The sequence below is a fragment of the Heptranchias perlo genome, chromosome 9, assembly GCF_035084215.1.
Source record: "Heptranchias perlo isolate sHepPer1 chromosome 9, sHepPer1.hap1, whole genome shotgun sequence".
NCBI lineage: Eukaryota > Metazoa > Chordata > Chondrichthyes > Hexanchiformes > Hexanchidae > Heptranchias > Heptranchias perlo.
The window spans coordinates 32,169,093-32,195,440 of record NC_090333.1 but is presented as its reverse complement, the minus strand read 5'-3'; the positions used below and the strand labels follow the sequence as shown (position 1 = coordinate 32,195,440).

The 26,348-nt window shown below is 46.9% G+C and overlaps 2 protein-coding genes across 4 annotated transcripts in view; one reads left to right on the top strand and one right to left on the bottom strand.

The window, feature by feature from the left end:
* Positions 1-9,848, bottom strand: part of LOC137325253 (coiled-coil domain-containing protein 159-like) — a 42,856-nt gene extending 33,008 nt beyond the window's left edge. Inside the window, exons 1-3 of the mRNA XM_067990126.1 lie at positions 9,570-9,848; positions 4,029-4,097; positions 1,563-1,596 (exon numbers count right to left, since the gene is read on the bottom strand). Of these exons, the coding sequence (XP_067846227.1) occupies positions 1,563-1,596; positions 4,029-4,094 (100 nt within the window). The 5' untranslated portion in view covers positions 4,095-4,097; positions 9,570-9,848. The remainder of the gene's footprint in view (positions 1-1,562; positions 1,597-4,028; positions 4,098-9,569) is intronic.
* On the top strand, positions 8,883-25,781 carry mmachc (metabolism of cobalamin associated C). 3 transcript variants are annotated; one of them, XM_067990129.1, is made up of 4 exons: positions 8,883-9,233; positions 20,010-20,204; positions 22,439-22,597; positions 25,219-25,781. In XM_067990129.1, exons 1-4 carry the CDS (start codon positions 9,222-9,224, stop codon positions 25,561-25,563), a joined length of 711 nt encoding a protein of 236 aa, XP_067846230.1. In that variant the 5' UTR covers positions 8,883-9,221; the 3' UTR covers positions 25,564-25,781. The 3 variants fall into 3 exon arrangements, with proteins under 3 accessions (XP_067846230.1, XP_067846229.1, XP_067846228.1); XM_067990128.1 differs by lacking the exon at positions 8,883-9,233 and adding an exon at positions 9,250-9,779 and having other exon boundaries at positions 22,439-22,591; XM_067990127.1 differs by lacking the exon at positions 8,883-9,233 and adding an exon at positions 9,250-9,779.
* Positions 25,782-26,348: the final 567 nt, after the last annotated feature.

The following is a 26,348-nucleotide window of genomic DNA, read 5'->3' as shown; positions in this document are numbered from 1 at the left end:
AAGGTCATTGATGAAGCAGCTGAAGATGGTTGGACCTAGGACACTGCTCTGAAGAACTCCTGCAGCAATGTCCTGGGGCTGAGATGACTGGCCTCCAACAACCACTACCATCTTCCTTTGTGCTGGATATGACTCCAGCCACTGAAGAGTTTTCCCCGATTCCCTTTGACTTCAATTTTACTAGGGCTCCTTGGTGCCATACTCGGTCAAATGTTTCCTTGATGTCAAGGTCAGTCACTCTCACCTGACCTCTGGAATTCAGCTCTTTTGTCCAAGGCTGTAATGAGATCTGGAGCCGAGTGGTCCTGGAGGAACCCAAATTGAGTATCGGTGAACAGGTTATTGGTGAGTAAGTGCCACTTAATAGCACTGTCGATGACACCCTCCATCACTTTGCTGATGATTGAGAGTACACTGATGGGCGGTAATTGGCCAGATTGGATTTGTCCTGCTTTTTGTAGATAGGACATACCTGGGCAATTTTCCACATTGTCGGGTAGATGCCAGTGTTGTAGCTGCACTGGAACAATTTGGCTAGAGGCGCAGCTAGTTCTGGAGCACAAGCCTTCAGCACTACAGCCGGGATATTGTCAGGGCCCATAGCCTTTGTTGTATCCAGTGGAGTCAGCCGTTTCTTGATATCACGTGGAGTGAATCGAATTGGCTAAAGATTGGCTTCTGTGATGGTGGGGATATCGGGAGGAGGCCGAGATGGATCATCCACTCGGCACTTCTGGCTGAAGATGGTTGCAAATGCTTCAGCCTTGTCTTTTGCATTCATGTGCTGGACACTGCCATCATTGAGGATGGGGATGTTCGCAGAGCCTCCTCCTCCCATTAGTTGTTTAATTGTCCACCAACATTCACGACTGGATGTGGCAGGACTGCAGAGCTTTGATCTGATCCGTTTGTTATGGAATCGCTTAGCTCTGTCTATAACAAGTTGCTTTCGCTGTTTAGCATGCATGTAGTCCTGTGTTGTAGCTTCACCAGGTTGGCACCTCATTTTTAGGTACACCTATTGTTGCTCTTGGCATGCTCTTCTACACTCCTCATTGAACCAGGGTTGATCCCCTGGCTTGTTGGTAATGGGAAAGTGAGGAATATGCCGGGCCATGAAGTTACAGATTGTGCAGATTCTCTCAGGCAGCACAATGTTTTCGTTTGGTGTTCTTTTTCCATCAGAATCAGAGAGAATAATCTATCTTTGCTGGTGTACATTTGCCTTGTTCTTTGCAGGCTAACATCAACCATTGCACACATGGGAAATTCCATGTCTTGATCATAATGGTATGGCACAGAATGGAGGGAAATTAAAAGGGTGATTGTCACAGGTCACTATCACATACCTTCCAGTGGGCATATTAAGAGGACATTGGCACAACAATGGAAGCAGGTTGCTTCTGTCCACCCAGCCGGTAAATGGTGTGAAAACAAGACTGGTACAAGTATAGCAGGTGATGCACCCTCAGAAATAAGAAAAGTGGCCAAAAATCTAAGTTAATTTTAATCACAAATGAACATTCAGCTTTTGCATAAATCAAACAAAAATGAACACTTACCTTTTGCATAATACCCTGTTGTATTCAATCTTTGCTGTAAAGAAAGGGAAAAAAGTATTCCATTAATTAAAGGCAAGATTCTGCCTCTCTTGTCAGTATTATACAAAAATGTTCCAACAGTAATAGTATTGGGGATAGTTTAGTGTTGTGGCACATGGGTTGTTACTTATTGTCTTCTTGATCTTGATATACCATCGGAAGGAGATGCTGAACACAGCCCACCTGTTTTCCCACCTATGGGGTGGTGGTGGGATGCGGGCCAGGGGAGAAGAGGAAGGTTAAACAAAATTTATTTCTCCAGGTTGTTCTTGTCGGACTTCTCAGCAGCACGACTAGAGGGTGGCCAGACGACGTACTTCTTAAAATCGATTAAATTAGGGAGAACATCATCTTTGAAATGACACAAGTCAGACAAGCAAAATAGCTGCCCTTACATTGCTCCAGTACCATGCTAGTGCTATCAGCCTTAGTGAATCTGGCAAGTTTATTTTAGTGTTACTGCTGGTGACACTCATGCGTCAGAAGCCAGTAGCAGCATGCCGCTAAGAGGCTAAGCTTAGCGGTATTACTGATTGTCATCTGCTACAGATAGGTACATATTAGTAACTGTTTTGGATACATGCAATTCTGGACAAGTTGGTATTTGTTTTCCTGATGGTTCATGAAATCACCCAATTTATTCAGTGGGTTGTTCCTTAAACCAGCAGGTAGGAAAAAGGTATGGCCATCACAGTCTTGCGCTGTCATAGATAACTCAGATAGTCTGCTGCTTCTGTACTAGTGAAAAGGTTTAAATTAATGGAAATAAGCTGTGAAATTTAAATAGATCAACAGCAACTTACATATATAAAGCTCCTTTATAGTAATAAAACATTCCAAAGCGGTTCACAAAGATGCAAAATACATAAAGTCTGAGAAGTGGAGGGAAAAGGATGAGAAGTGGTGACCAAAAGCAAGACTGAAGAGGTACCTTTTGACGAAGCTTGTGAAGGCAGAGTTAAAGGTAGCAAAGCAAAGCAGCTGAGGTAGAATGTTCCAGAGGGAGGAGCCAAAACGGCTGAAGGCTCTGCAGCCTTCAAAAGGAAGCAACGAAGGGGGAAGCAAAAGACAAATGGAAGAGCAGATTGTGCATACAGGAACAGAGGGCTGAACGAGGTTGAAAAAGTAGGGAGGGGTGAGGCCATGGATTAATTTGTAGATGATTACGAAGCTGATACGTAGGCAGAAATGGAGCCAGTGGAGGTTGGGTAATGCAGAACGGGAACAGGGCTTAGAGTAGGATAGGATGTGAGTTCTAATTTTTACAAATCAAAACTTGGGAGGTTAGCAAGGAGAATCAAGACTGAAAGGCATAGATGAGCATTGTAGAGGCAGTGTAAGTGAGGTATGGACGATGGCAAGTAATGTTGCAGAAGTGGAAATAGGCAGTTTTGGTGGTGGCAAGGATGTGGTGTTTAAAGTTCAGCTCAAACTACATCTTGAGTACTGCATCCAGTTCTGGTCAAGACACAAGGGAGATGTTCAAGCACAAGAGGTGGCTCAGAGAAGTGCAACAATGCTGATCAGAGATCTCAGGTATGACCTGGGCTTTTCAGCCTCAAAAGGTGGTAACTGAGTTGTGATCTTGTAAGTAGTAAATGGTAATGGAAAAGGTCGATCCAAGAAATTATTTCAAACTAAATTGCAAGAATAAGATAAGTGGATACATTTTCAAACTAATAAAAGGGAAATTTAGGATTGAGGTCAACAAGTTCTTCTTCACATACAGGGTATATTTTCACTTTTACTGCTGGGCAGTAGCTGATCGGCCGTCCGTTTCACACCCTGTCCGATTTTAGTTTCCATTGGTAAAAGTGAAAATTCACCTCAGAGTAATCAATACACGGGATGGACTTCAGGCTAGGGTAGTAGAGACAAAACCTCTAGGTTTATTTAACAATTAGATGCCATATAGGGGGAACTGTAGGGTCTTTCTTAATGAATTAGCATGGGCTGAATGGCCTTCCTCATCCATATTTATCTTCTGACCTTATATCCTCTCATCCCTGGTATCATCCTAGTGAATCCATGTTGCACCTTTACCATTGGTCAATATTCCATCTATCATGGGATGTCCAAAACTGCGCATAGTATTCAAATAGCAAATGTGGCTTAACCAATTACTGATAATTACAAGTACATAAACTACAATTACTACAATTGTAAGATTCCTTATAACTGAAACAAGCCACAGCCACAGTGTGTAACTGTTTTCTACAATAGTATTTGCAAATGTCTGAATCAAAAATGTAGTTTGAATTTGTTTTCAAAGTGGTCATGGATGTAATTTAATCACAGACTACATTTTTTGGGAGGCACTTTTGCAAGACAATCTACAAAAAGATCCTTTAATTCATCCTTACAGTTGAAAGTTATAAACGTAAAAGGAACAATAACATATTCATTATAGCAGCATGACGCATTTACCTTGATTTTTGCAACATTGCAGTCAGTGTCATTCAGTATGGAGTTCAGATGCGTGTCCCAGTTCATGTTCTGTTGCAGGAATGTAAACACAGCTAATGTAAATAGCAACCTCAAATACATGATCAGGCAGCATACTAATCATTAAACTTCACCTTTTTTCTTTTGGCAGGTTAACAGCAGATTATGCAGAGCAGAGTCTCAATAAGTTGCTTTATGTTGGTCTTCGAATTTGAATTCTGGGAGCACAGCATCTGTGAGCCAGACCCTGGTCTTAAATCCATTTTCTGGCCGTAAATTCATAGACTCAATTTTACCTGTGTTTACATGCTGCTAGGCTATAGAAAATTGAATTAATGACATAAATGCCAGGAGCTAGTTCACTGAAGCCAGGCTCAGTTCTATGAGTTTGCTGCTGGGCTATGGATACTGGGCTTCCAGAATTTGAACTAGGTGCTCAATACAAGCTGCTTTTCTATTGCAGCAAGGGTCTTGAGGCAACAAGTTAAGTACACCACTCTCACACATTTACCTTTCTAATGTGCAGCCATAATTTTTTTTTAAAAAAAGATCTATGAGTACGGGAAGCAAGCAGAAGAAGGTACTAAACTAGATGGCTCATGGAAAAGAAATACTAGCACAGGCCGAATGACTTGTTTGTGCTGTAACATTCCAAGATGCTATGTCACTGCAGAGGACCTGCTGCACAAAATGTCTGCCCCTAAGCTGCCTCTAACCAGGAGTTCAAAAGGTTATAACATAGGAACAGGGAGAACTGAGACACAAGCATGTTTATAGTTATCTCCCTTTGGAGCATTTAGAGTTAAGTCGCAATTTAAAATACGTTTCACTTTTAAAGGCAGCTTTCCTCCCATCTCAACAACAACTTGCATTCATTTAGCACCTTTATCGTAGTTAAAACATCCCAAGGCGCTTCACAGGAGAATTATCAGAAAAAAATTGACACCGAACCACATAAAGAGATATTAGGACAGGTAACCAAAAGCTTGGGCAAAGAGGTATGTTTTAAGGAGCATCTTAAAAGGAGAGAGGTAGAAGTTTAGGGAGGGGATTCCAGAGCTTAGGGCCTAGGCAGCTCAAGTTAAAACTTATTCAAAGTGCCACAATCCATGTCCTTCACACCCATCATCCCTGTCCTCTCCAACCTCATTAGGTCTCCATACCCCTCTGAATTGAGTTAAAAATTTTCATCCTCGCTTTGAAATGTCTCCATGGTTTCACCTCACTTCAACCTAGTAACTTTCTCCAGTCTTCAGTCCCCACCACTCCTCTAACATCAAGTTACTTTTTGTCCCCCCCCCCACTTTTCCCGACCATTGGTACCTGCTGATTTAGCCTCTATAGTCCTGTCTCTGGAATTCCCTCCGCCTTCCTAATTCCTTCTCTCGCTGCAAAACCTTTCCTTTTGACCTGCACCATAATCCTCTCTGTTCTCCCTCCTCTCAGCAGCCACAGTTATTTTTTGCTCCTTCTGTAATGTAAAGTGCCTCAGCATCTTCCTACACGTGAGGAGCACTCTAGAATTGCAAGCTGCTGTTGTTGACAATGATAAAGTAGTATGACTAATGTTCCATGAATTTTGAAACAAAAAAAATCCATTCGTTTCTGTAACTTGCTATCTCATTTTTTAAAATGGGATTATACAAGTATTATTCATACTTGTCAAAATAACAATTTGCATTTATATGGCACCTATAACATAGAAAAAGTCCCATGGTGCTTCATAGAAGCGTAACCAAATGCACACCAAGCCAAAGATGGAAATATTAGGAGGGGTGACTAAAAGCTTGGTCAAAGAGGTGAATTTTAAAGGAGGAGATGGAGGTGGAGAAGCAGAGGGAATTCCAGAAGGCTGAAGGCACGGCCACCTATGGTGGGGCGAAAGGAGTGGGGAACGCACAAGTGACCAGAGTTGGAGGAATGCAGAGTTATAGGGCTACAGAAGGTTACAGAGATAAGGAGAGACAAGGCCATGAAGGGGTTTAAACACAAGGATGAGAATTTTAAATGAGGCTTTGGGGGACCAGAAGCCAACATAAGTCAAGGATCACAGGGATGATGGGTGAGAGCAGGACTTGGATACAAGCAGCAGAGTTCTGGATGAGCTGAAGTTCAAGGAGGGTGGAAGATGAGAAGCCAGCCAGGAGAGCATTGGAATAGTCACATCTGGAGGTAACAAAGGCATGGATGAGGGTTTTGGCAGTAGATGGGCTGAAGCAGGGGCAGAGACAGGTGATGTTATAGAGGTGAAGTAGGCAGCCTTTGTGACGGAGCGGATACGAGCTCTGGGTCAAATATGATGCATAATTTGCGAATTCTGGTTCAACCTGAGACTGTGGCAGGGATGGGGGATGGAATCAGTGGCAAGGGTGAGGAGTTCATACTGGGGGCTGAAGACAATAGCTTCTGCCATCCCAACGTGTAACTGCAGAAAACTGCGACTCATCCAGGACTGAATGTTGGACAAGAAGTTGGACAATACAGAGGCAGTGGGGGAAGAGTATTAAGACAAATTGATGTTTTCTAACATTTATTTAATTTACATTTCGTCTTTTAAAGGAAGGTTTAGAGTTTTTTTAATTTGTTCATGGGATGTGGGCGTCGCTGGCAAGGCCAGCATTTATTGCCCATCTCTAATTGCCCTTGAGAAGGTGGTGGTGAGCCACCTCTTGAACTGCTGCAGTCCGTGTGGTGAAGGTTCTCCTACAGTGCCGTCAGGTAGGGAGTTCCAGGATTTTGACCAAGCGACGATGAAGGAACGGCGATATATTTCCAAGTCGGGATGGTGTGTGACTTGGAGGGGAAGGTGCAGGTGGTGTTGTTCCCATGTGCCTGCTGCCCTTGTCCTTCTAGGTGGTAGAGGTCGCGGGTTTGGGAGGTGCTGTCGAAGAAGCCTTGACGAGTTGCTGCAGTGCATCCTGTAGATGGTACACACTGCAGCCACGGTGCGCCAATGGTTAAGGGAGTGAACGTTTAGGGTGGTGGATGGGGTGCCAATCAAGCGGGTTGCTTTGTCCTGGATGGTGTCGAGTTTCTTGAGCGTTGTTGGATCTGCACTCATCCAGGCAAGTTGAGAGTATTCCATCACACTCCTGACTTGTGCCTTGTAGATGGTGGAAAGGCTTTGGGGAAGTCAGGAGGTGAGTCACTCGCCACAGAATACCCAGCCTCTGATCTGTTCTTGTAGCCACAGTATTTATGTGGCTGGTCCAGTTACGTTTCTGGTCAATGGTGACCCCCAGGATGTGGATGGTGAGGGATTTGGTGATGGTAATGCCGTTGAATGTCAAGGGGAGGTGATTAGACTCTCTCGTTGGAGATGGTCATTGCCTGGGGCTAATGTTACTTGCCACTTATCAGCTCAAGCCTGGACGTTGTCCAGGTCTTGCTGCATGCGGGCACAGACTGCTTCATTATCTGAGGGGTGCGAATGGAACTGAACACTGTACAATCATCAGCAAACATCCCCATTTCTGACCTTATGATGGAGGGAAGGTCATTGATGAAGCAGCTGAAGATGGTTGGGCCTAGGACACTGCCCTGAAGAACTCCTGCAGCAATATCCCGGGGCTGAGATGATTGGCCTCCAACAACCACTACCATCTTCCTTTGTGCTAGGTATGACTCCAGCCACTGGACGGTTTTCCCCCGATTCCCACTGACTTCAATTTTACTAGGGCTCCTCGGTGCCACACTCGGTCAAATGCTGCCTTGATGTCAAGTTTTGATACAGTTTGGATATTGGACATCCAATTATTCTGTGGCTAAATTTTCACATATCTACTGCATGATTAAACTATTGGTAACCAGTGATGTTGCTCAGTTGTAAGAACAATTTAGTTATTAATTGGATTCATTTTAACTTCTCTCGACAGCACAACCACTTCCATGCTGTCGAAATGCCTGCATGACATCAAAGCTCAAAAGAGTCCAAACTTCCTTCAGTTGAACTAGAAGACTGAAGACTGAAGATGTTTGGTTTCTGCCATAAACTTCACTCCTTTCCACTGATTGCATCCTCCTATCAGGCCAGTCACTCATGGTGAACAAAACTATGTGCAACCTTGCAATTATGCTCAACCCTATGTTGAGGTTCAAACCACATGTCCTCTCCATTACCAAGACCACTTATTTCCACCTCAACTTTGCCTGGCTCCACCATGACCTTGGCCTCTCTTCCACTGAAACGCTAATCCGTGCTTTTGTCACTTCCAGACTCAATTACTTCAATGCTGTCTTTGATGGCCTTCTATCATCCACCCTCCATAAAAACCAATTTGTCCAAAATGCAGCAGCCCATATCCTATCCCACAATAAGTCTGGCTGGTCCAACACATCTATATTTGCTGACCTACACTGGCTCCCTGTACCCCAAAACAACCAATTTAAACGGCAATATTGCAGAGATGGAACGTAAGAAATAGACACAGGAGTAGGCCATATGGCCCCTCGAGCCTGCTCCGCCATTCAACAAGATCATGGCTGATCTTCTACCTCAACTCCATTTTCCCATCTTATCCCTTGATTCCCATAATGTCCAAAAATCTATCAATCGCAATCTTGAATATACTCTATGACTGAGCATCCACAGCTCTCTGGGGTAGAGAAATCCAAAGATTCACAACCCTCCAAATGAAGACATTTTTCCTCATCTCAGTTCTCGGAAATAAGCCGATGGATAAGATAAGGGGTTTAAAGTTCAGCTCAACGTCAATCAGAAGCCCAAGATTCAACTCGAGAGTGGCTGGGGAGGTAGATGGAGTTAGTAGTGGGGGCCAAAAACTGTGGCTTTGAGTCTTTCCAATATTGAGCTGTAGGAAGTTGAGATTCATATAGCATTTGCTGTAGCACAAGCAGTCTGACAGCACAGAGATGGTTGAGTGGAGTGGTGGCGACATAGAGCCGGGTAACATGTGAAAACGTATGCCAAGCCTGTAGGTGATGTCGCAAAGGGGCAATAAGGAAGAGAAGAGCATCAAGAGGTACCCGAGAGGTGACAGATCCAAAAGGTGGCAGTGCAGAAGAGGGAAGAGAAGCCATTACTGGAAATGCAATGGCTACATTTGGATATTTAGGAAGGCAACAACATAACAGCAGTCTCACAGAACTGGAAAACAGTGAAGAGGCGTTGTGGAAGGACGTGTGATCAACCGTTTCAAACACTGGGGAAAGGTCATGGAAGAGAAGGTGGGTCGAGAGTCGTTCTTCGAGGAGGCCGAGGACGGACCATGCCTGAGGAAAGGAGGCTTTAATAAGGGACCTGAACCCCTACGAACAACTGTGGCAATCGTCATTTCTACTGTGTTGATCTCAATATGTCACGAAGCACAAACGCTGAATTTATCCGCTCGAATCTATCGCGGTATTGCAGCAAAATCCGCCTTCCCAGCGGCCGGAGGGACGGCCCGAGGCTCCCGGGCGTCTCTGAATTATTGTATTACTATCCACATTGTAAAGATATGTGTAAACGCCACTTCGGTTGCCGTTAGAAGCCGCCATTTAAAGGCCAGAACTTTCACTCACCTCCGCGGGTCCCCAAAGTTTAAAAGAGCGTCGCTCCGCGTGACGTATTCGCGCACAGTGAAAGGCATTCTGGGAATTGTAGTTGTACGCGTGCCGGTGCCGTGTGTTACGTCACAGGGAGGCGAGGTCATGGCGGTTTCCAGTGCTTCCATACAGCAGCGGCTGGGCGAGTGGCTGAGTCCGCTCGGCTTCCAGTGTGACCCGTTTCTGGTAAATACACTTCGATTGAAACTCTCGCTGGGCCAGGTGTCGCCTGATTCGGTTTTAAATGTCGATCGGGCGCTTTGCGTGTCCAGAGAAAGAAACCTCAGGCTAAGATTAGAGGTGATAGGTTGAATATAGGGGAGTGTTAGTGTGAGAGGAGGGGCGATGGTGATAGGGTGAATACAGGGGAGTGTGAGGGTGAGAGGAGGGGCGATGGTGATAGGGTGAATACGGGGGAGTGTGAGGGTGAATACAGGGGGGTGTGAGGGTGAGAGGAGGGGCGATGGTGTTAGGGTGAATACGGGGGAGTGTGAGGGTGAGAGGAGGGGCGATGGTGATAGGGTGAATACAGGGGAGTGTGAGGGTGAGAGGAGGGGCGATGGTGATAGGGTGAATACAGGGGAGTGTGAGGGTGAGAGGAGGGGCAATGGTGATAGGGTGAATACAGGGGAGTGTGAGGGTGAGAGGAGGGGCGATGGTGATAGGGTGAATACGGGGGAGTGTGAGGGTGAGAGGAGGGGCGATGGTGTTAGGGTGAATACGGGGGAGTGTGAGGGTGAGAGGAGGGGCGATGGTGATAGGGTGAATACAGGGGAGTGTGAGGGTGAGAGGAGGGGCAATGGTGATAGGGTGAATACAGGGGAGTGTGAGGGTGAGAGGAGGGGCGATGGTGATAGGGTGAATACGGGGGAGTGTGAGGGTGAGAGGAGGGGCGATGGTGATAGGGTGAATACAGGGGAGTGTGAGGGTGAGAGGAGGGGCGATGGTGTTAGGGTGAATACGGGGGAGTGTGAGGGTGAGAGGAGGGGCGATGGTGATAGGGTGAATACAGGGGAGTGTGAGGGTGAGAGGAGGGGCGATGGTGTTAGGGTGAATACGGGGGAGTGTGAGGGTGAGAGGAGGGGCGATGGTGTTAGGGTGAATACGGGGGAGTGTGAGAGTGAGAGGAGGGGCGATGGTGATAGGGTGAATACGGGGGAGTGTGAGAGTGAGAGGAGGGGCGATGGTGATAGGGTGAATACGGGGGAGTGTGAGAGTGAGAGGAGGGGCGATGGTGATAGGGTGAATACGGGGGAGTGTGAGAGTGAGAGGAGGGGCGATGGTGATAGGGTGAATACGGGGGAGTGTGAGAGTGAGAGGAGGGGCGATGGTGATAGGGTGAATACGGGGGAGTGTGAGGGTGAATACGGGGGAGTGTGAGGGTGAATACGGGGGAGTGTGAGGGTGAGAGGAGGGGCGATGGTGATAGGGTGAATACAGGGGAGTGTGAGGGTGAGAGGAGGGGCGATGGTGATAGGGTGAATACGGGGGAGTGTGAGGGTGAATACGGGGGAGTGTGAGGGTGAATACAGGGGGGTGTGAGGGTGAGAGGAGGGGCGATGGTGTTAGGGTGAATACAGGGGGGTGTGAGTGTGAGAGGAGGGGCGATGGTGATAGGGTGAATACAGGGGAGTGTGAGGGTGAGAGGAGGGGCGATGGTGTTAGGGTGAATACGGGGGAGTGTGAGAGTGAGAGGAGGGGCGATGGTGATAGGGTGAATACGGGGGAGTGTGAGAGTGAGAGGAGGGGCGATGGTGATAGGGTGAATACGGGGGAGTGTGAGAGTGAGAGGAGGGGCGATGGTGATAGGGTGAATACGGGGGAGTGTGAGAGTGAGAGGAGGGGCGATGGTGATAGGGTGAATACGGGGGAGTGTGAGAGTGAGAGGAGGGGCGATGGTGATAGGGTGAATACGGGGGAGTGTGAGGGTGAGAGGAGGGGCGATGGTGATAGGGTGAATACAGGGGAGTGTGAGTGTGAGAGGAGGGGCGATGGTGATAGGGTGAATACAGGGGAGTGTGAGGGTGAGAGGAGGGGCGATGGTGATAGGGTGAATACGGGGGAGTGTGAGAGTGAGAGGAGGGGCGATGGTGATAGGGTGAATACGGGGGAGTGTGAGGGTGAATACGGGGGAGTGTGAGGGTGAATACGGGGGAGTGTGAGGGTGAGAGGAGGGGCGATGGTGATAGGGTGAATACAGGGGAGTGTGAGGGTGAGAGGAGGGGCGATGGTGATAGGGTGAATACGGGGGAGTGTGAGGGTGAATACGGGGGAGTGTGAGGGTGAATACGGGGGAGTGTGAGGGTGAATACGGGGGAGTGTTAGTGTGAATACGGGGGAGTGTTAGTGTGAGAGGAGGGACGATGGTGTTAGTGTGAATACGGGGGAGTGTTAGTGTAAGAGGAGGGGCGATGGTGTTAGTGTGAATACAGGGGAGTGTTAGGGTGAATATAGGGGAGTGTGAGGGTGAATACGGGGGAGTGTTAGTGTGAGAGGAGGGGCGATGGTGTTAGTGTGAATACGGGGGAGTGTTAGTGTAAGAGGAGGGGCGATGGTGTTAGTGTGAATACAGGGGAGTGTTAGGGTGAATATAGGGGAGTGTGAGGGTGAATACAGGGGAGTGTTAGTGTGAGAGGAGGGGCGATGGTGTTAGTGTGAATACAGGGGAGTGTTAGGGTGAATATAGGGGAGTGTGAGTGTGAATACGGGGGAGTGTTAGTGTGAGAGGAGGGGCGATGGTGTTAGTGTGAATACGGGGGAGTGTTAGTGTAAGAGGAGGGGCGATGGTGTTAGTGTGAATATAGGGGAGTGTGAGGGTGAATACAGGGGAGTGTTAGTGTGAGAGGAGGGGCGATGGTGTTAGTGTGAATACAGGGGAGTGTGAGGGTGAATACGGGGGAGTGATAGGTTGAATACAGGGGAGTGTTAGTGTGAGAGGAGGGGCGATGGTGTTAGTGTGAATACAGGGGAGTGTTAGTGTGAGAGGAGGGGCGATGGTGATAGGGTGAATATAGGGGAGTGTGAGGGTGAATATAGGGGAGTGTTCGGGTGAATACAGGGGAGTGTTAGTGTGAGAGGAGGGGCGATGGTGATAGGGTGAATACAGGGGAGTGTTAGGGTGAGAGGAGGGGCGATGGTGATAGGGTGAATACAGGGGAGTGTGAGGGTGAATATAGGGGAGTGTTAGGGTGAATATAGGGGAGTGTTAGTGTGAGAGGAGGGGCGATGGTGATAGGGTGAATACAGGGGAGTGTGAGGGTGAATATGGGGGAGTGTTAGTGTGAGAGGAGGGGCGATGGTGATAGGGTGAATATAGGGGAGTGTGAGGGTGAATATAGGGGAGTGTGAGGGTGAATATAGGGGAGTGTGAGGGTGAATATAGGGGAGTGTTAGTGTGAATACAGGGGAGTGTTAGTGTGAATACAGGGGAGTGTTAGTGTAAGAGGAGGGGCGATGGTGATAGGGTGAATACAGGGGAGTGTGAGGGTGAATACAGGGGAGTGTTAGGGTGAATATAGGGGAGTGTTAGTGTGAGAGGAGGGGCGATGGTGATAGGGTGAATACAGGGGAGTGTGAGGGTGAATACAGGGGAGTGTGAGGGTGAATACAGGGGAGTGTTAGGGTGAGAGGAGGGGCGATGGTGATAGGGTGAATATAGGGGAGTGTGAGGGTGAATATAGGGGAGTGTGTGGGTGAATATAGGGGAGTGTTAGGGTGAATATAGGGGAGTGTTAGTGTGAATACAGGGGAGTGTTAGTGTGAATACAGGGGAGTGTTAGTGTAAGAGGAGGGGCGATGGTGATAGGGTGAATACAGGGGAGTGTGAGGGTGAATACAGGGGAGTGTGAGGGTGAATACAGGGGAGTGTGAGGGTGAATACAGGGGAGTGTGAGGGTGAATACAGGGGAGTGTGAGGGTGAATACAGGGGAGTGTGAGGGTGAATACAGGGGAGTTGGTGAGAGGAGGGGCGATGGTGAGAGGGTGAATACAGGGGAGTGTGAGGGTGAATACAGGGGAGTGTGAGGGTGAATACAGGGGAGTGGCGAGGGTGAATACAGGGGAGTGGCGAGGGTGAATACAGGGGAGTGGCGAGGGTGAATACAGGGGAGTGGCGAGGGTGAATACAGGGGAGTGGCGAGGGTGAATACAGGGGAGTGGCGAGGGTGAATACAGGGGAGTGGCGAGGGTGAATACAGGGGAGTGGCGAGGGTGAATACAGGGGAGTGGCGAGGGTGAATACAGGGGAGTGGCGAGGGTGAATACAGGGGAGTGGCGAGGGTGAATACAGGGGAGTGGCGAGGGTGAATACAGGGGAGTGGCGAGGGTGAATACAGGGGAGTGGCGAGGGTGAATACAGGGGAGTGGCGAGGGTGAATACAGGGGAGTGGCGAGGGTGAGAGGAGGGGCGATGGTGATGGGGTGAATGCGGGGGAGTGTTGGGGTGGTACTGGACCTAATTCTAGGGAATCTGGCCGGCCAAGTGGAAGAAGTGCTCGCACTGTTGGGGGGGGTTTAAACTAACTTGGCAGGGGGATGGGATACAGAGTGGAGCTACAATAGGGGGTGATGTGCAGCCAAATATAGAGAAAAAAACAAGTCAGCTTGGAAGACAGGGCAAATATGTGAGGGCAAGGCTGGATGGCATCTATTTTAATGCAAGGAGTCTTGCGAATAAGGTGGATGAACTGAAGGTGTTGATAAACACATGGGAGTATGATATTGTTGCTGTCACAGAGACATGGTTGAGGGAGGGGCAAGACTGGCAGTTCAATATTCCGGGGTACAGAATCTTCAGGCGAGACAGAGGGGGAGGTATAAGAGGAGGGGGGGTCGCAATATTAATTAAAGAATCAATTACTGCCATAAGGAGGGATGATATATTAGCAGGTTCCTCTAATGAGGCCATATGGGTGGAGCTTAAAAACAAAAAGGGGGCAAGCACTTTGATGGGAGTGTACTATAGGCCCCCAAACAGTCAGGGGGAGATCGAGGAACAGATATGTAGGCAAATCTCAGAAAATTGTGCAAATAATAGGGTAATAATAGTGGGGGATTTCAACTTCCCCAATATTAACTGGGATACTCAGAGTGTAAAAGGCTTAGAGGGTACAAAATTCTTAACGTGCATCCAGGAGAGCTTTTTGAGCCAGCATGTAGAAAGTCCTACAAGAGAGGGGGCGGTACTGGACCTAATTCTAGGGAATGTGGCCGGCCAAGTGGAAGAAGTGCTAGTAGGTGAGCACTTTGGTGACAGTGACCATAATTAGGTGAGATTTAAGGTGGTCATGGAAAAGGACAGGGAGGGGCCGGAAATAAAGGTTCTAAATTGGGGGAAGGCCGATTTTAATAGGATAAGGCAGGATCTGGCCAAAATGGACTGGGATCAGCTGCTTGTAGGAAAATCCGCATCGGAGCAATGGGAGTCTTTCAGAAGGGAGATTGAGACCATACAATGGCAACATGTTCCCGTAAAGGTCAAGGGTGGTTCCAAGAACTCCAGGGAACCTTGGATGTCAGGGGATATACGAGAATGGATTAGGAAAAAAAGGAGGGCTTTTGGCAGATACAAAAGGCTAAAGACGGAGGAAGCCCTAGAGGAGTACAAAAAGTGCAGGGGGATACTTAAAAAAGAAATTAGGAGATCAAGGAGGGGCCATGAAATAACACTGGCGAGCAAAATAAAGGAAAATCCTAAGATGTTTTATAAGTATATTAAGGGTAAGAGGATGACGAGGGAAAAAATAGGGCCCATTAGGGACAAAAATGGCAATCTGTGTGTGGAGCCGGCAGATGTAGGAGGGGTTCTAAATGAATTTTTTGCATCTGTTTTCACTATGGAGAAGGACGATGTAGACATAGAAATACGGCAGGGGGACTGTGATATACTCGAACATATTAACATCGAGCGGGAGGAGGTATTGGCGGTTTTAGCAGGCCTAAAAATGGATAAATCCCCAGGCCCGGACGAAATGTATCCCAGGCTACTGTGTGAGGCAAAGGAGGAGATTGCGGGGGCTCTGACACATATATTCAGAACCTCTCTGGCCACAGGGGATGTGCCAGAGGACTGGAGAACTGCTAATGTAATACCATTATTCAAGAAGGGGAGTAGGGAAAAACTGGGGAACTACAGGCCAGTGAGCCTAACATCAGTGGTAGGAAAATTATTGGAAAAAATTCTGAAGGACAAAATTAGTCTCCACTTGGAGAAGCAAGGATTAATCAGGGATAGTCAACATGGCTTTGTCAAGGGAAGATCATGTCTGACTAATTTGATTGAATTTTTTGAGGGGGTGACGAGGCGTGTGGATGAGGGTAACGCAGTGGATGTGGTATACATGGATTTCAGTAAGGCCTTCGATAAAGTCCCCCACAGGAGACTGGTCAAGAAGGTACGAGCCCATGGAATCCAGGGTGCCTTGGCACTTTGGATACAAAACTGGCTTAGTGGCAGAAGGCAGAGGGTGATGGTCGAAGGTTGTTTTTGTGACTGGAAGCCTGTGGCCAGTGGGGTACCACAGGGATCGGTGCTGGGTCCCTTGCTGTTTGTGGTCTACATTAATGACTTGGATATGAATGTAAAAGGTATGATCAGTAAGTTCGCTGATGATACAAAAATTGGTAGAGTGGTAAATAGCGAGGAGGATAGCCTCAGTCTGCAGGACGATATAGATGGGTTGGTCAGATGGGCGGAACAGTGGCAAATGGAATTTAACCCGGAAAAGTGCGAGGTGATGCACTTTGGAGGGACTAACAAGGCAAGGGAATACACAATGAATGGGAGGACCCTAGGCAAGACAGAGGGTCAGAGGGATCTTGGTGTGCAAGTTCACAGATCCCTGAAGGCGGCGGAACAGGTAGATAAGGTGGTAAAGAAGGCATATGGGATACTTGCCTTTATTAGCCGAGGCATAGAATATAAGAGCAAGGAGGTTATGATGGAGCTGTATAAAACACTGGTTAGGCCACAGCTGGAGTACTGTGTGCAGTTCTGGTCGCCACACTACAGGAAGGATGTGATCGCTTTGGAGAGGGTGCAGAGGAGATTCACCAGGATGTTACCAGGGCTGGAGCGCTTCAGCTATGAAGAGAGACTGGGAAGATTGGGTTTGTTTTCCTTGGAGCAGAGGAGGCTGAGGGGGGACATGATTGAGGTGTACAAAATTATGAGGGGCACAGATAGGATGGATACTAAGGAGCTTTTTCCCTTCGTTGAGGGTTCTATAACAAGGGGACATAGATTCAAGGTAAAAGGCGGGAGGTTTAGAGGGGATTTGAGAAAGAACTTTTTCACCCAGAGGGTGGTTGGAGTCTGGAACTCACTGCCTGAAAGGGTTGTGGAGGCAGGAACCCTCACAACATTCAAGAAGCATTTGGATGAGCACTTGAAATGCCATAGCATACAAGGCTACGGACCAAATGCTGGAATATGGGATTAGAGTAGACAGGGCTGATGGCCGGCGCGGACACGATGGGCCGAAGGGCCTCTATCCGTGCTGTATAACTCTATGACTCTATGAATGCGGGGGAGTGTTGGGGTGAATGCAGGGGAGTGTTAGGGTGAATGCGGGGGAGTGTTGGGGTGAATGCAGGGCGATGGTGATGATGGGGTGGATATAGGGGGGTGATGGCGGGGCGGAGGGTGATGGCGGGGCGGAGGGTGATGATGGGGTGTATATAGGGGGGTGATGGGGGGGCGGAGGGTGATGATGGGGTGGATATAGGGGGGTGATGGGGGGGCGGAGGGTGATGATGGGGTGGATATAGGGGGGTGATGGGGGGGCGGAGGGTGATGATGGGGTGGATATAGGGGGGTGATGGGGGGACGGAGGGTGATGATGGGGTGGATATAGGGGGGTGATGGGGGGGCGGAGGGTGATGATGGGGTGGATATAGGGGGGTGATGGGGGGGCGGAGGGTGATGATGGGGTGGATATAGGGGGGTGATGGGGGGGCGGAGGGTGATGATGGGGTGGATATAGGGGGGTGATGGGGGGGCGGAGGGTGATGATGGGGTGGATATAGGGGGGTGATGGGGGGGCGGAGGGTGATGGGGTGGATATAGGGGGGTGATGGGGGGGCGGAGGATGATGATGGGGTGGATATAGGGGGGTGATGGGGGGGCGGAGGGTGATGATGGGGTGGATATAGGGGGGTGATGGGGGGGCGGAGGGTGATGATGGGGTGGATATAGGGGGGTGATGGGGGGGCGGAGGGTGATGATCGGGTGGATATAGGGGGGTATTAAGGTGATAGGAGGGATGGGGGTGATGATAATGGGGTGGATATAGGGGGATGATAGGGTGATGCGGGGGCAATGTTGGGGAGGATATTGGAGGGTAATGGGAGGGGCGGGGGTTGATGATGATGGGGAGGATATAGCGGGGTGTTAGAGTGATAGGAGAGGTGGGGATGATGATGATGGGGAGGATATGGGGGAGATAGGGGTGGGGGTGATAGGACAGACGGGTGGTTGATGATGGGGATGTTAGTGTGATAGGAGGGGCGGGGGTTGATGATGATGGGGAAGATATAAGGAGGTGTTAGGGTGATAATAGGGGTGGGGTGATAATGATGGGGTGGATATAAGGTGGTGATGGGGGTGCGAGGGTGAAGATAATGGGGAGGATAAAGGGGGACGTTAGGGTGATTGGAGCGATGGTGATGATGATGGGGTGGATATAGGGGGGTGATGATGAGGAGGATATGGGGGGTGTTAGGGTGATAGGAGGGGCGGGGGTGATGATGACGGGGATGATATAGGGGGATGTTAGGTGATAGGAGGGGCGGGGGGGTGATAATGATGGGGAGGATATAGGAGTGTGATGATGATGGGGAGGATATAGGAGTGTATTGATGATGGGGAGGATATTGGGGGGTGATAGGAGGGGCGGGGTGATGCTGACGGGGATGATATAGGGGGGTGTTAGGGTGTTAGGAGGGGCGGGGGTTATGATGACGGGGATGATATAGGGGGATGTTAGGTGATAGGAGGGGCGGGGGTTATGATGATGATGGGGATGATATAGGGGTGATAGGAGGGGCGGGGGGGTGATAGGGCGGACGGGCGGGTTGTTGATGATGGGGAGGAGATTGAGGGATGTTAGGGTGATGATAGGGATGGGGTGGTTCTCGGGGGATGTTAGGGTGATAGGAGGGGCGGTGATGATGGGGAGGATATAGGAGTGTATTGATGATGGGGAGGATATTGGGGGGTGATAGGAGGGGTGGGGGGGTGATGATGGGGAGGATATAAGGGGGGGTTAGAGTGATAGGAGCGGGGATGATAATGATGGGGAGGATATGGGAGGTGATAATGATGGGGAGGATATAGGTGGGGTGTTAGGATGATAGGAGGGGTGGGGACGATGATGGGAAGGATATAGGGGGGTGTTAGGGTGATAGGAGGAGCGAGGGGTGATGATGTGGAGGATATAGGGAGGTGATAGGTGGGGCGAGAGGTGATGATAATGGGGAGGATATGGGGGCGGGGTGATAGGAAGGGCTTGGGTGCAGATGGGGAGGATATAGGTGGGTGATCGGAGGGGGGGGTGATGATGATGGGGAGGGTATCGGGTGATAAGGAGGATATTGGGTGGAAAGGGGGTGATGTGGATTGGAACGGGGTGCAGGAGCTGGAATAAAGTTTCCCCCTGCAGCCAGCACAACCCTCTTTTTCCCCTTATCTCCAATTCCGTCCCAATCAGCCTGACGTGACTGCTTGTGAGAAAAAATAGGGCTGTTCAGAAGACAACTTTGAGCTGAGAGTAGCCAGGCGTTTCTAGGGAGAAGGAATAAAAGTGGTGGAAAGAAATAGAGTGGTGGGGAAGGACTCTGGGCACCTGGACAAATGGTGTACATTTAGACTGCAGTTGATGAGGAATAGGCCTCGGAATGTTTTGCAGGAACTTAGAACTCTAGGGCAAAGTGTGCATGATAAATATTTTAAATAGAGTTGATTCATTTTCGCAGTATTCTAAAAGTTTAGGTTGTAAGTTTGCAAAATTCTAGTTTTTCTGTAAATTTGGGTCTTGATTCCTGTTGATACTGTTCAGTTAGAACTTAGAGAACTTGGAACTTGCATTCATATAGTACCTTTCACAACCTCAGGACATCACAGCCAATTAAGTACTTTAGAAGTGTAGTCACCGTTGTAATGTAGGAAACGTGCCAGATTGTGATGAGTTGTTCTTTATGAAAATGAAGTTGGTACGTGAGTGAATCTGATGGGAGAAACTTGCATTTCAGCTAATCAGCCGCAAGTGTGACAGAAGTGTGATGTGGCAGATAGGAAATGTGCATCTGGTGTACTGTTTTTTTTCGCTTTAAATATATATTTGTAATGCTTTTCTTAGCCTTGCGTGTTCCTGTTGGTTTTCTTATCTGACTGATTTGTATTTTTATTTTATTCACAGATTGGTTGGTATAATGCTGTCATACAGCCCTGCTTCCACCTCCAGTACCCAGATGACACTTTGGCCTTTGTTGTCCTCAGCACACCCCAGATGTTTGAGAAAGCCTTCAAACCTTTCATTGTAGAAAAGCAATTCTCCATTGTCCGGGACCCTATCGATGATTGTGTTGCTCATTATTTCACACTTGTGAAGAAAGTAAAGAAACACTTTTTACTTAATTTTTAAAAAAATCTCAAGACTCTGAACAAATGGCGTTACTAAATATTATTTGTTAGGAGTGGTAACCCTAAATGTTGACAGTTAAGTGATTTGCATTTCAGGACCACGTAAAGAATTTACTGCTGCTAAAATTTTATTAAAGCCTTTGATTTACTACTGATATATTTGTATTAAAGCCTTTGTCTTTTTTGCTGAATATTATGCACAATCCCTGATGTAGAGATACAACTTGCACCTATATAGCGCCAGCATCGTAGAAAAATGTCTCAAGACAATTCAGAGGCATAAGGAAAAAATGGGTGGTGCACCAAAGGAGGAGAAATGACCAAAAAAAGCCTGGTCAAATAGGTGGGTTTGAAGGAGGTTCTTAAAAGAGGCGAAGGAGTTTAAGAAGGGAATTTCAGAGCATGGGGACTAGGTGGCTGAAAGTACAGCTACCATTGATGAGGCGAAGGGAGGACAATGTACAAAAGGTTGGAGTCAGAGAAATAGAGAGCTTGGGAAATAGGAGGGTGGAGGGCAGAATTATAGTGCTGGAGGGGTTACAGTGATCAAGAGGGGCAATGCTATGGAGGGATTTAAACACAAGGATTGTCATTTTAGATTTGAGGCATTGTGTGGAGGCTAGGAGCCAATGTAGATCAATCAGGACAGGATTGATCCACTAACAGGACCTGGTGCAGAACAGGATGGGAACAACAGAGTTTACAGAGGGTGGAAAATGGGAAATCAGCCAGGCGAATGTTGGAATAGTTGAGTCTGGAGGTGACCAAGGCATGGATTGAGGTTTCAGCAGCAGAAGGGTGATGGTGGATGATGTTACAGAGGTGGAAGTAGGTGGTCTTTGTGGTAGAGAGGAGAGGAGTTTGGAAGCACAAGTAGGATGCCAAGGTTGAAAATCGTCTGGTTCATTTGAAGATAGTGGGGTAGAAATTCACTGTGGATGTTATTGCATCGGCCACCCATTAAATGCCCCACTTGGTACTCAGTTTTATTGAAGTCAATGGAACCGAATATCTGACGGGATGTACAACAGGCAGCAGATATGAAACCGCCCGCTTTGCATCCCCGCCCAAGTCGAATTTCACTCTCACTGGCCGTGGAAGGGGATGGAGTCAATGGAGTCAGTGATGAGGGTATAGGGGTTATGGAGGGGGCCAAAGATGAAGGTTTCAGTCTTGCCAACGTTTAGCTGAAGGAAATTGCAGCTCATCAAAGACTGGATTTCGGATAAGCAGACTGACAGAACAGGGGTGGTGGAAAGCTGGAGCTGGGTGTTGTAACGTATGTATTGAAGGTGACCCCATATCTGCCAATGAGGTTGCTGAAGAAGAGTGGCCCAAAGATCCTTGGGATACTCCCACGGTGAAGGTGTGGGGTGGGAAGAAAAGCCATTGGTAATGATGCTCTGGCTATGATCAAATAAGTAAATGCGGAACCAAGCAAGGGCTTTCCAATTGAGCTGGACAACGGAAGAGAGTTGCTGGAGGAAGATAGTGTGGTCCACCGTGTCAAAGGTGCCAGAGAGGTTGATGAGGGATAATGGACCATGGTCATAGTCATACAGAATGTTATTCATGACTAGTTAGGGCTGTTTTGGTGTTGTGGGACGGACAGAAACCTGATTGGAGGTATTCAAACAGAAAGTTGTAGGAGAGATGGGCATGAATTTTGGACAACATGTTCAAGGATGTTGGAGATGGGATGGTAGTTTTCAGGACAGAGGGTTGGTTTTGAAAGTAAAAGACACATTGCTTGAGGAGAAGGAACCATTTACAATATCAGCTAGCATGAATGGCTAGGAAGGAAATTTGGGTGGTCAGCAGTTTAGTGGGAATAGGGTTGAGAGAAGGAGGTAGGTCTCGTTGACAAGTTGAGCTTGGAGAGGACATGGGGGAGATGGGAACGAAACTAGAGAAATGAGGGTTGAGGTGGATGCGTGGGGGGTAGTTTGGCTTGGTGGGCAAGGGATGGATGCAGCAGAGTCTGCTACCATTAGATTGAGATTAAATGGCACTCTACCAATCATTAGGGTATTGAGTATGTAGTCAGTTAAAGCAACAATGTTGTGAATCATTAATAAAGGTTTTCCTTTACAAAATGTTATCCTTATATTGTTATGGATACCAGATATTTGGCCCCTTATAATCAGCTGTCCATTACAACTCGTGCATTAAGAGAACAATAACTTTTTTATTTTCTTGCTTTAGAATTTCTCTGATCAGAGGATTGAAGCAATACATGACTTTGAAGTGCTTCCTAATCGAAGGCCAAAGGTTTTGGTACAGTCAGCAGCACATGTGGCAGGAGCAGCCTATTATTACCAGAAGGAGGATGTGCAGAAAAACCTCTGGGGAGAAAAAGTAAGGGTGAGACCAATTGTTTCCCTTTGTGAAGGAGGGGAGGAACACTTACGTTTTGATACATTTTGAATTGCCCATTTTAAATGTTTCTGACAACTCTGTTAAGACCAAGAACTTAGCAGTCTTGTGAATTGTAGCTGCAATCTGCATTTGGCCATTTACTGGCCTAGCACGTTAACATATCGACATGTTGCACCCCAGGTTCACTATGGTGAATTATTTTGAACACATTTTGATTGGATCTTGTCATTCATTGCCAAATCTGGCTGGTTACCTTAAAAAAGGCTGTGCCTCTCTACAGCCAAATTTTCCTACAACTTCAGGATTATCATGAAGGGCAAAGATAATTCAGATTCTTCTTCTTGATGACAAGCTGCCTCCTTTGATTCTCTCCTCTGCTCTCTCCCTATTCCCCCCCCTCACACAGCTATCCTCACCTACAATGTCATATGAGGAGCTCATGGATTTTTTTCATCTCAAAGATGGAGTCTGTCCACTTGACCTCCTCAACTGCCAACTCCTCCCCTGTCTCAGCCCCTTTCCCCCCTCAATTTCCTGTTTCAATCTCTGCAGCATTACCTGCCTCCTTCTTCCCTACTTCACCCCACCTCCTGTGTCACTGAAACCCTCATCCACTACTTTGTCACATTCAGTCTCAACTACCCCAACACTCACTTCACTGCCCTCCCAATTTCCACCTTACCATAAACTGCAACTCATTCAAAACTCCATCAACCACATCCTGCTTCCCTTGTTCTTGTAGCCCTGTCCTCACCATCATTCATTAGTTCCCCAATGAATCAAATTCAAAATCCTTGTCTTTCTGACTCCCTACATGACTAAATCTATCCCCACCTTTGCGACCTTCTCTAGCCCCACATGCCATTGTGCATCATCCATTTTTCTGACTCTGGCCTCATTTGCATCCCTATTTATCTGCTTCACCTTCACTCGTTAAGTCTTCCGCTGTCTTGTTTCCACATTGTGGATCGTTCCACTTAAATCCCTCTGCCTTGCTACAAATATATATACACAAATTAATGGGGACATGGATTATAACTTCTTCTTTGGGAACCGTGAGGTTCTATGGTATGCATCTATGCAGCTCAAGTAAGCTTCTAGGGCATAGAATTGCTTAAGGCTTTCAGACTTTTTCACTTTTTGGTCACATCTGTGTTCTTTGTAATCTAGTTTTAATTAAATAAATTAATGTTTTGTGGAACAGATGCAGAAAGTACAAATTTTCCTGAAGATCTTTTCAAACTGCAATTATTCAAAACAAAATAGATTGAAAGCCTAACCATTTATAGGTTTGAAGAATTGTATAACATTATCTTTTGGATGACACTTTAAACTGAGTACCTGTCTGCCCTATCAGGTAGATGTAAAAGATTCAATGCCACCATTTGAAGAAGAGCAGGGGACTCCTACTAGTGATTTTGCCAAAATTTATCCCTCAACCAACATCACTAAAGCAAATTGTCTAGTCATTCATCTCATTATTTGTGAGACCTTGCTGTGTACAAATTGGCTGCCGTGTTTCCTACATTACAACAGTGACTACACTTCAAAGGTACTTCATTGGTTGTGAAGCACATTGGAATAATATGAGGTCGTAAAAGACATTATATAAATTCAAGCTCTTTCCTTATCAGAACAAAGTAACTGTTACATAAATAGCACCAATCGGGTCAGTGAATGGGTTAATCAGAGCAGATGCAAGTGCCATATCATCCTATTTTTCATGATGTGGAGATGCCGGTGATGGACTGGGGTGGACAAATGTAAGGAGTGTTGTGCGTCTCCTTACATTTATCCTATTTTTCATGAGACCTAAATCACCATTTCAGATGTGAGGTGCTCAGGTAACCCAACTTGTAGTTTCCATCCATAATGTTTCTTCCTAAACAATAATGACACCATCTAGCTGTAATGTATTCTTCTTGAAATTGCTAGACAAGTTGTTTGAAAGGAACTGACTGGCTTGGGTTTAAATGTGTGATCCCTTGCACGCTAAGTTGCCAATCTCAGCCATGGGAATACTCTGAGCAGATGCTTGGTGCTTCCCTGCAGGAGAGGAGAAATTAGGGGATCATCCTAGGCTGCTCTTGTGTAACTTCTAGCAGACAGTTACAGAATGGCAACGTTGGAGGCCTAGGACCAGTTAGCTGCCATCTCTGCTAAGGATGGTACTTGGCACAGGGCAAAAGTTCTGTTCTTAGCAGTGGAGGGCGGGAGGGGGGAATACACGAAGGGGGCTTACCCTAAAAATGGAAGCGCACTATGGTGGCATAGCATGTTGAGCAAAACATGTGGCACAAAGTAGTAGGAAGCAGATTCATGCCCAGGATCGCTCCCAAAATGAGTTCCAGATCTCAGCCATGCCATTTGTGGGGCAAAGCCATTAGAAGTAAAACGCTTCCTCACAAGAAGGGAGAAATAAACTGAGTGTCAAATTGTTGAACTATTATACAACTTCAAGTGAGCACCTTATAGAATGTCATTGAACGAGGTCTGGGAGTATATCATCTGCCCATCATGTTAGATGGGGCGACCAAAGAAGGTAAAGAGCAGAAATTAATAAATGCCTTACATTAATAAAATAATCAAAAAGCGTTTCCTTACAGAAAATTTATGGAGTGTGCATTCATCCACGTTATGGAGGCTGGTTTGCAATACGAGGAGTCCTGATATTCCCAGATGTCCAGGTGCCATCCCTCGAGCAGAAGTTGCCTGTAGACTGTGTTTCAACAGATGAAAAAAAGATTCAACTACTCGAAAGGTTTAATTTCCACTGGAAGGACTGGACCTACAGAGATATCATTGATGTAGAGGAGAGGTACTCTGAAGGACAAAAGCAGTACTTTGCTACACCTCCTGCTGAAAGATTAAAACTACTTGGACTGAAAAGTGAGTGTTCTTTAATGACTGCTGGAGGAAATCAACAAAGCATAACACATGGAGCTCTTTAATGTCCATTGACAGGAAGCCTATATTACCTCATTTGGTGAGGGCGTGGTGGTGGGGAAAATGAGATAGAGGTTACTCGCTATTTAGATGCTGAATTAAGAAATTAAGGGAATGAAGAGGTTGTTCTGTTCGTGTGTAGGTTAAATTATGTATTCAACATCAAAAGAGTATTATTTTTATGCCATAATGTATGGTCAAAAATATAATTTTATTAAAAAAAGCTCTGGTTCTCTACATTGGCTTTATTTTCCATATGGTTATATTTTTAATTTCCTATATAGTTATATATTTCTCTATAAATTGGGAAAATACAATTATGCACAACTGCATAATCCTGTAACACAAAAATAATGTAAAAGGTGATATTTTGAGAGATTTTCAGTGAGATTGTTAATTAAGAAATGAGAGAGCCTTCTGTTTATATTCTGGACTTGCAATACAAGGTTGTTCGTTCACAACATAACTTGGAAACAAATACATAGAACAACAACAACTTGCATTTATATTACACCTTTAACGTAGATAAACATCCCAAGGCACTTCACAGGAGTGTTATCAAACAAAATTTGACACGGAGCCACATAAGGAGATATTAGGAAAGGTGACCAAAAGCTTGGTCAACTAGGTAGGTTTTAAGGAGCGTCTTAAAGGAGGAGAAAGAGGCAGAGAGGTTTAGGGGGGGAATTCCAGAGCTTAGGGCCTAGGCAGCTGAAGGCATGGCCACCAATGCTGGAGCGATTCAAATCAGGGATGCGCATGACTAAACAAATATGGGATAGATTTGAAC

Excerpts from the sequence above, each read along its gene's own strand:
- mmachc (XM_067990127.1), top strand. The coding sequence starts at position 9,699 with ATGGCGGTTTCCAGTGCTTCCATACAGCAGCGGCTGGGCGAGTGGCTG. Across the intron at positions 9,780-20,009 it reads TCCAGTGTGACCCGTTTCTG|ATTGGTTGGTATAATGCTGT; the intron begins GTAAATACACTT and ends TTTTATTCACAG. Across the intron at positions 22,598-25,218 it reads TCTGGGGAGAAAAAGTAAGG|AAAATTTATGGAGTGTGCAT; the intron begins GTGAGACCAATT and ends GTTTCCTTACAG.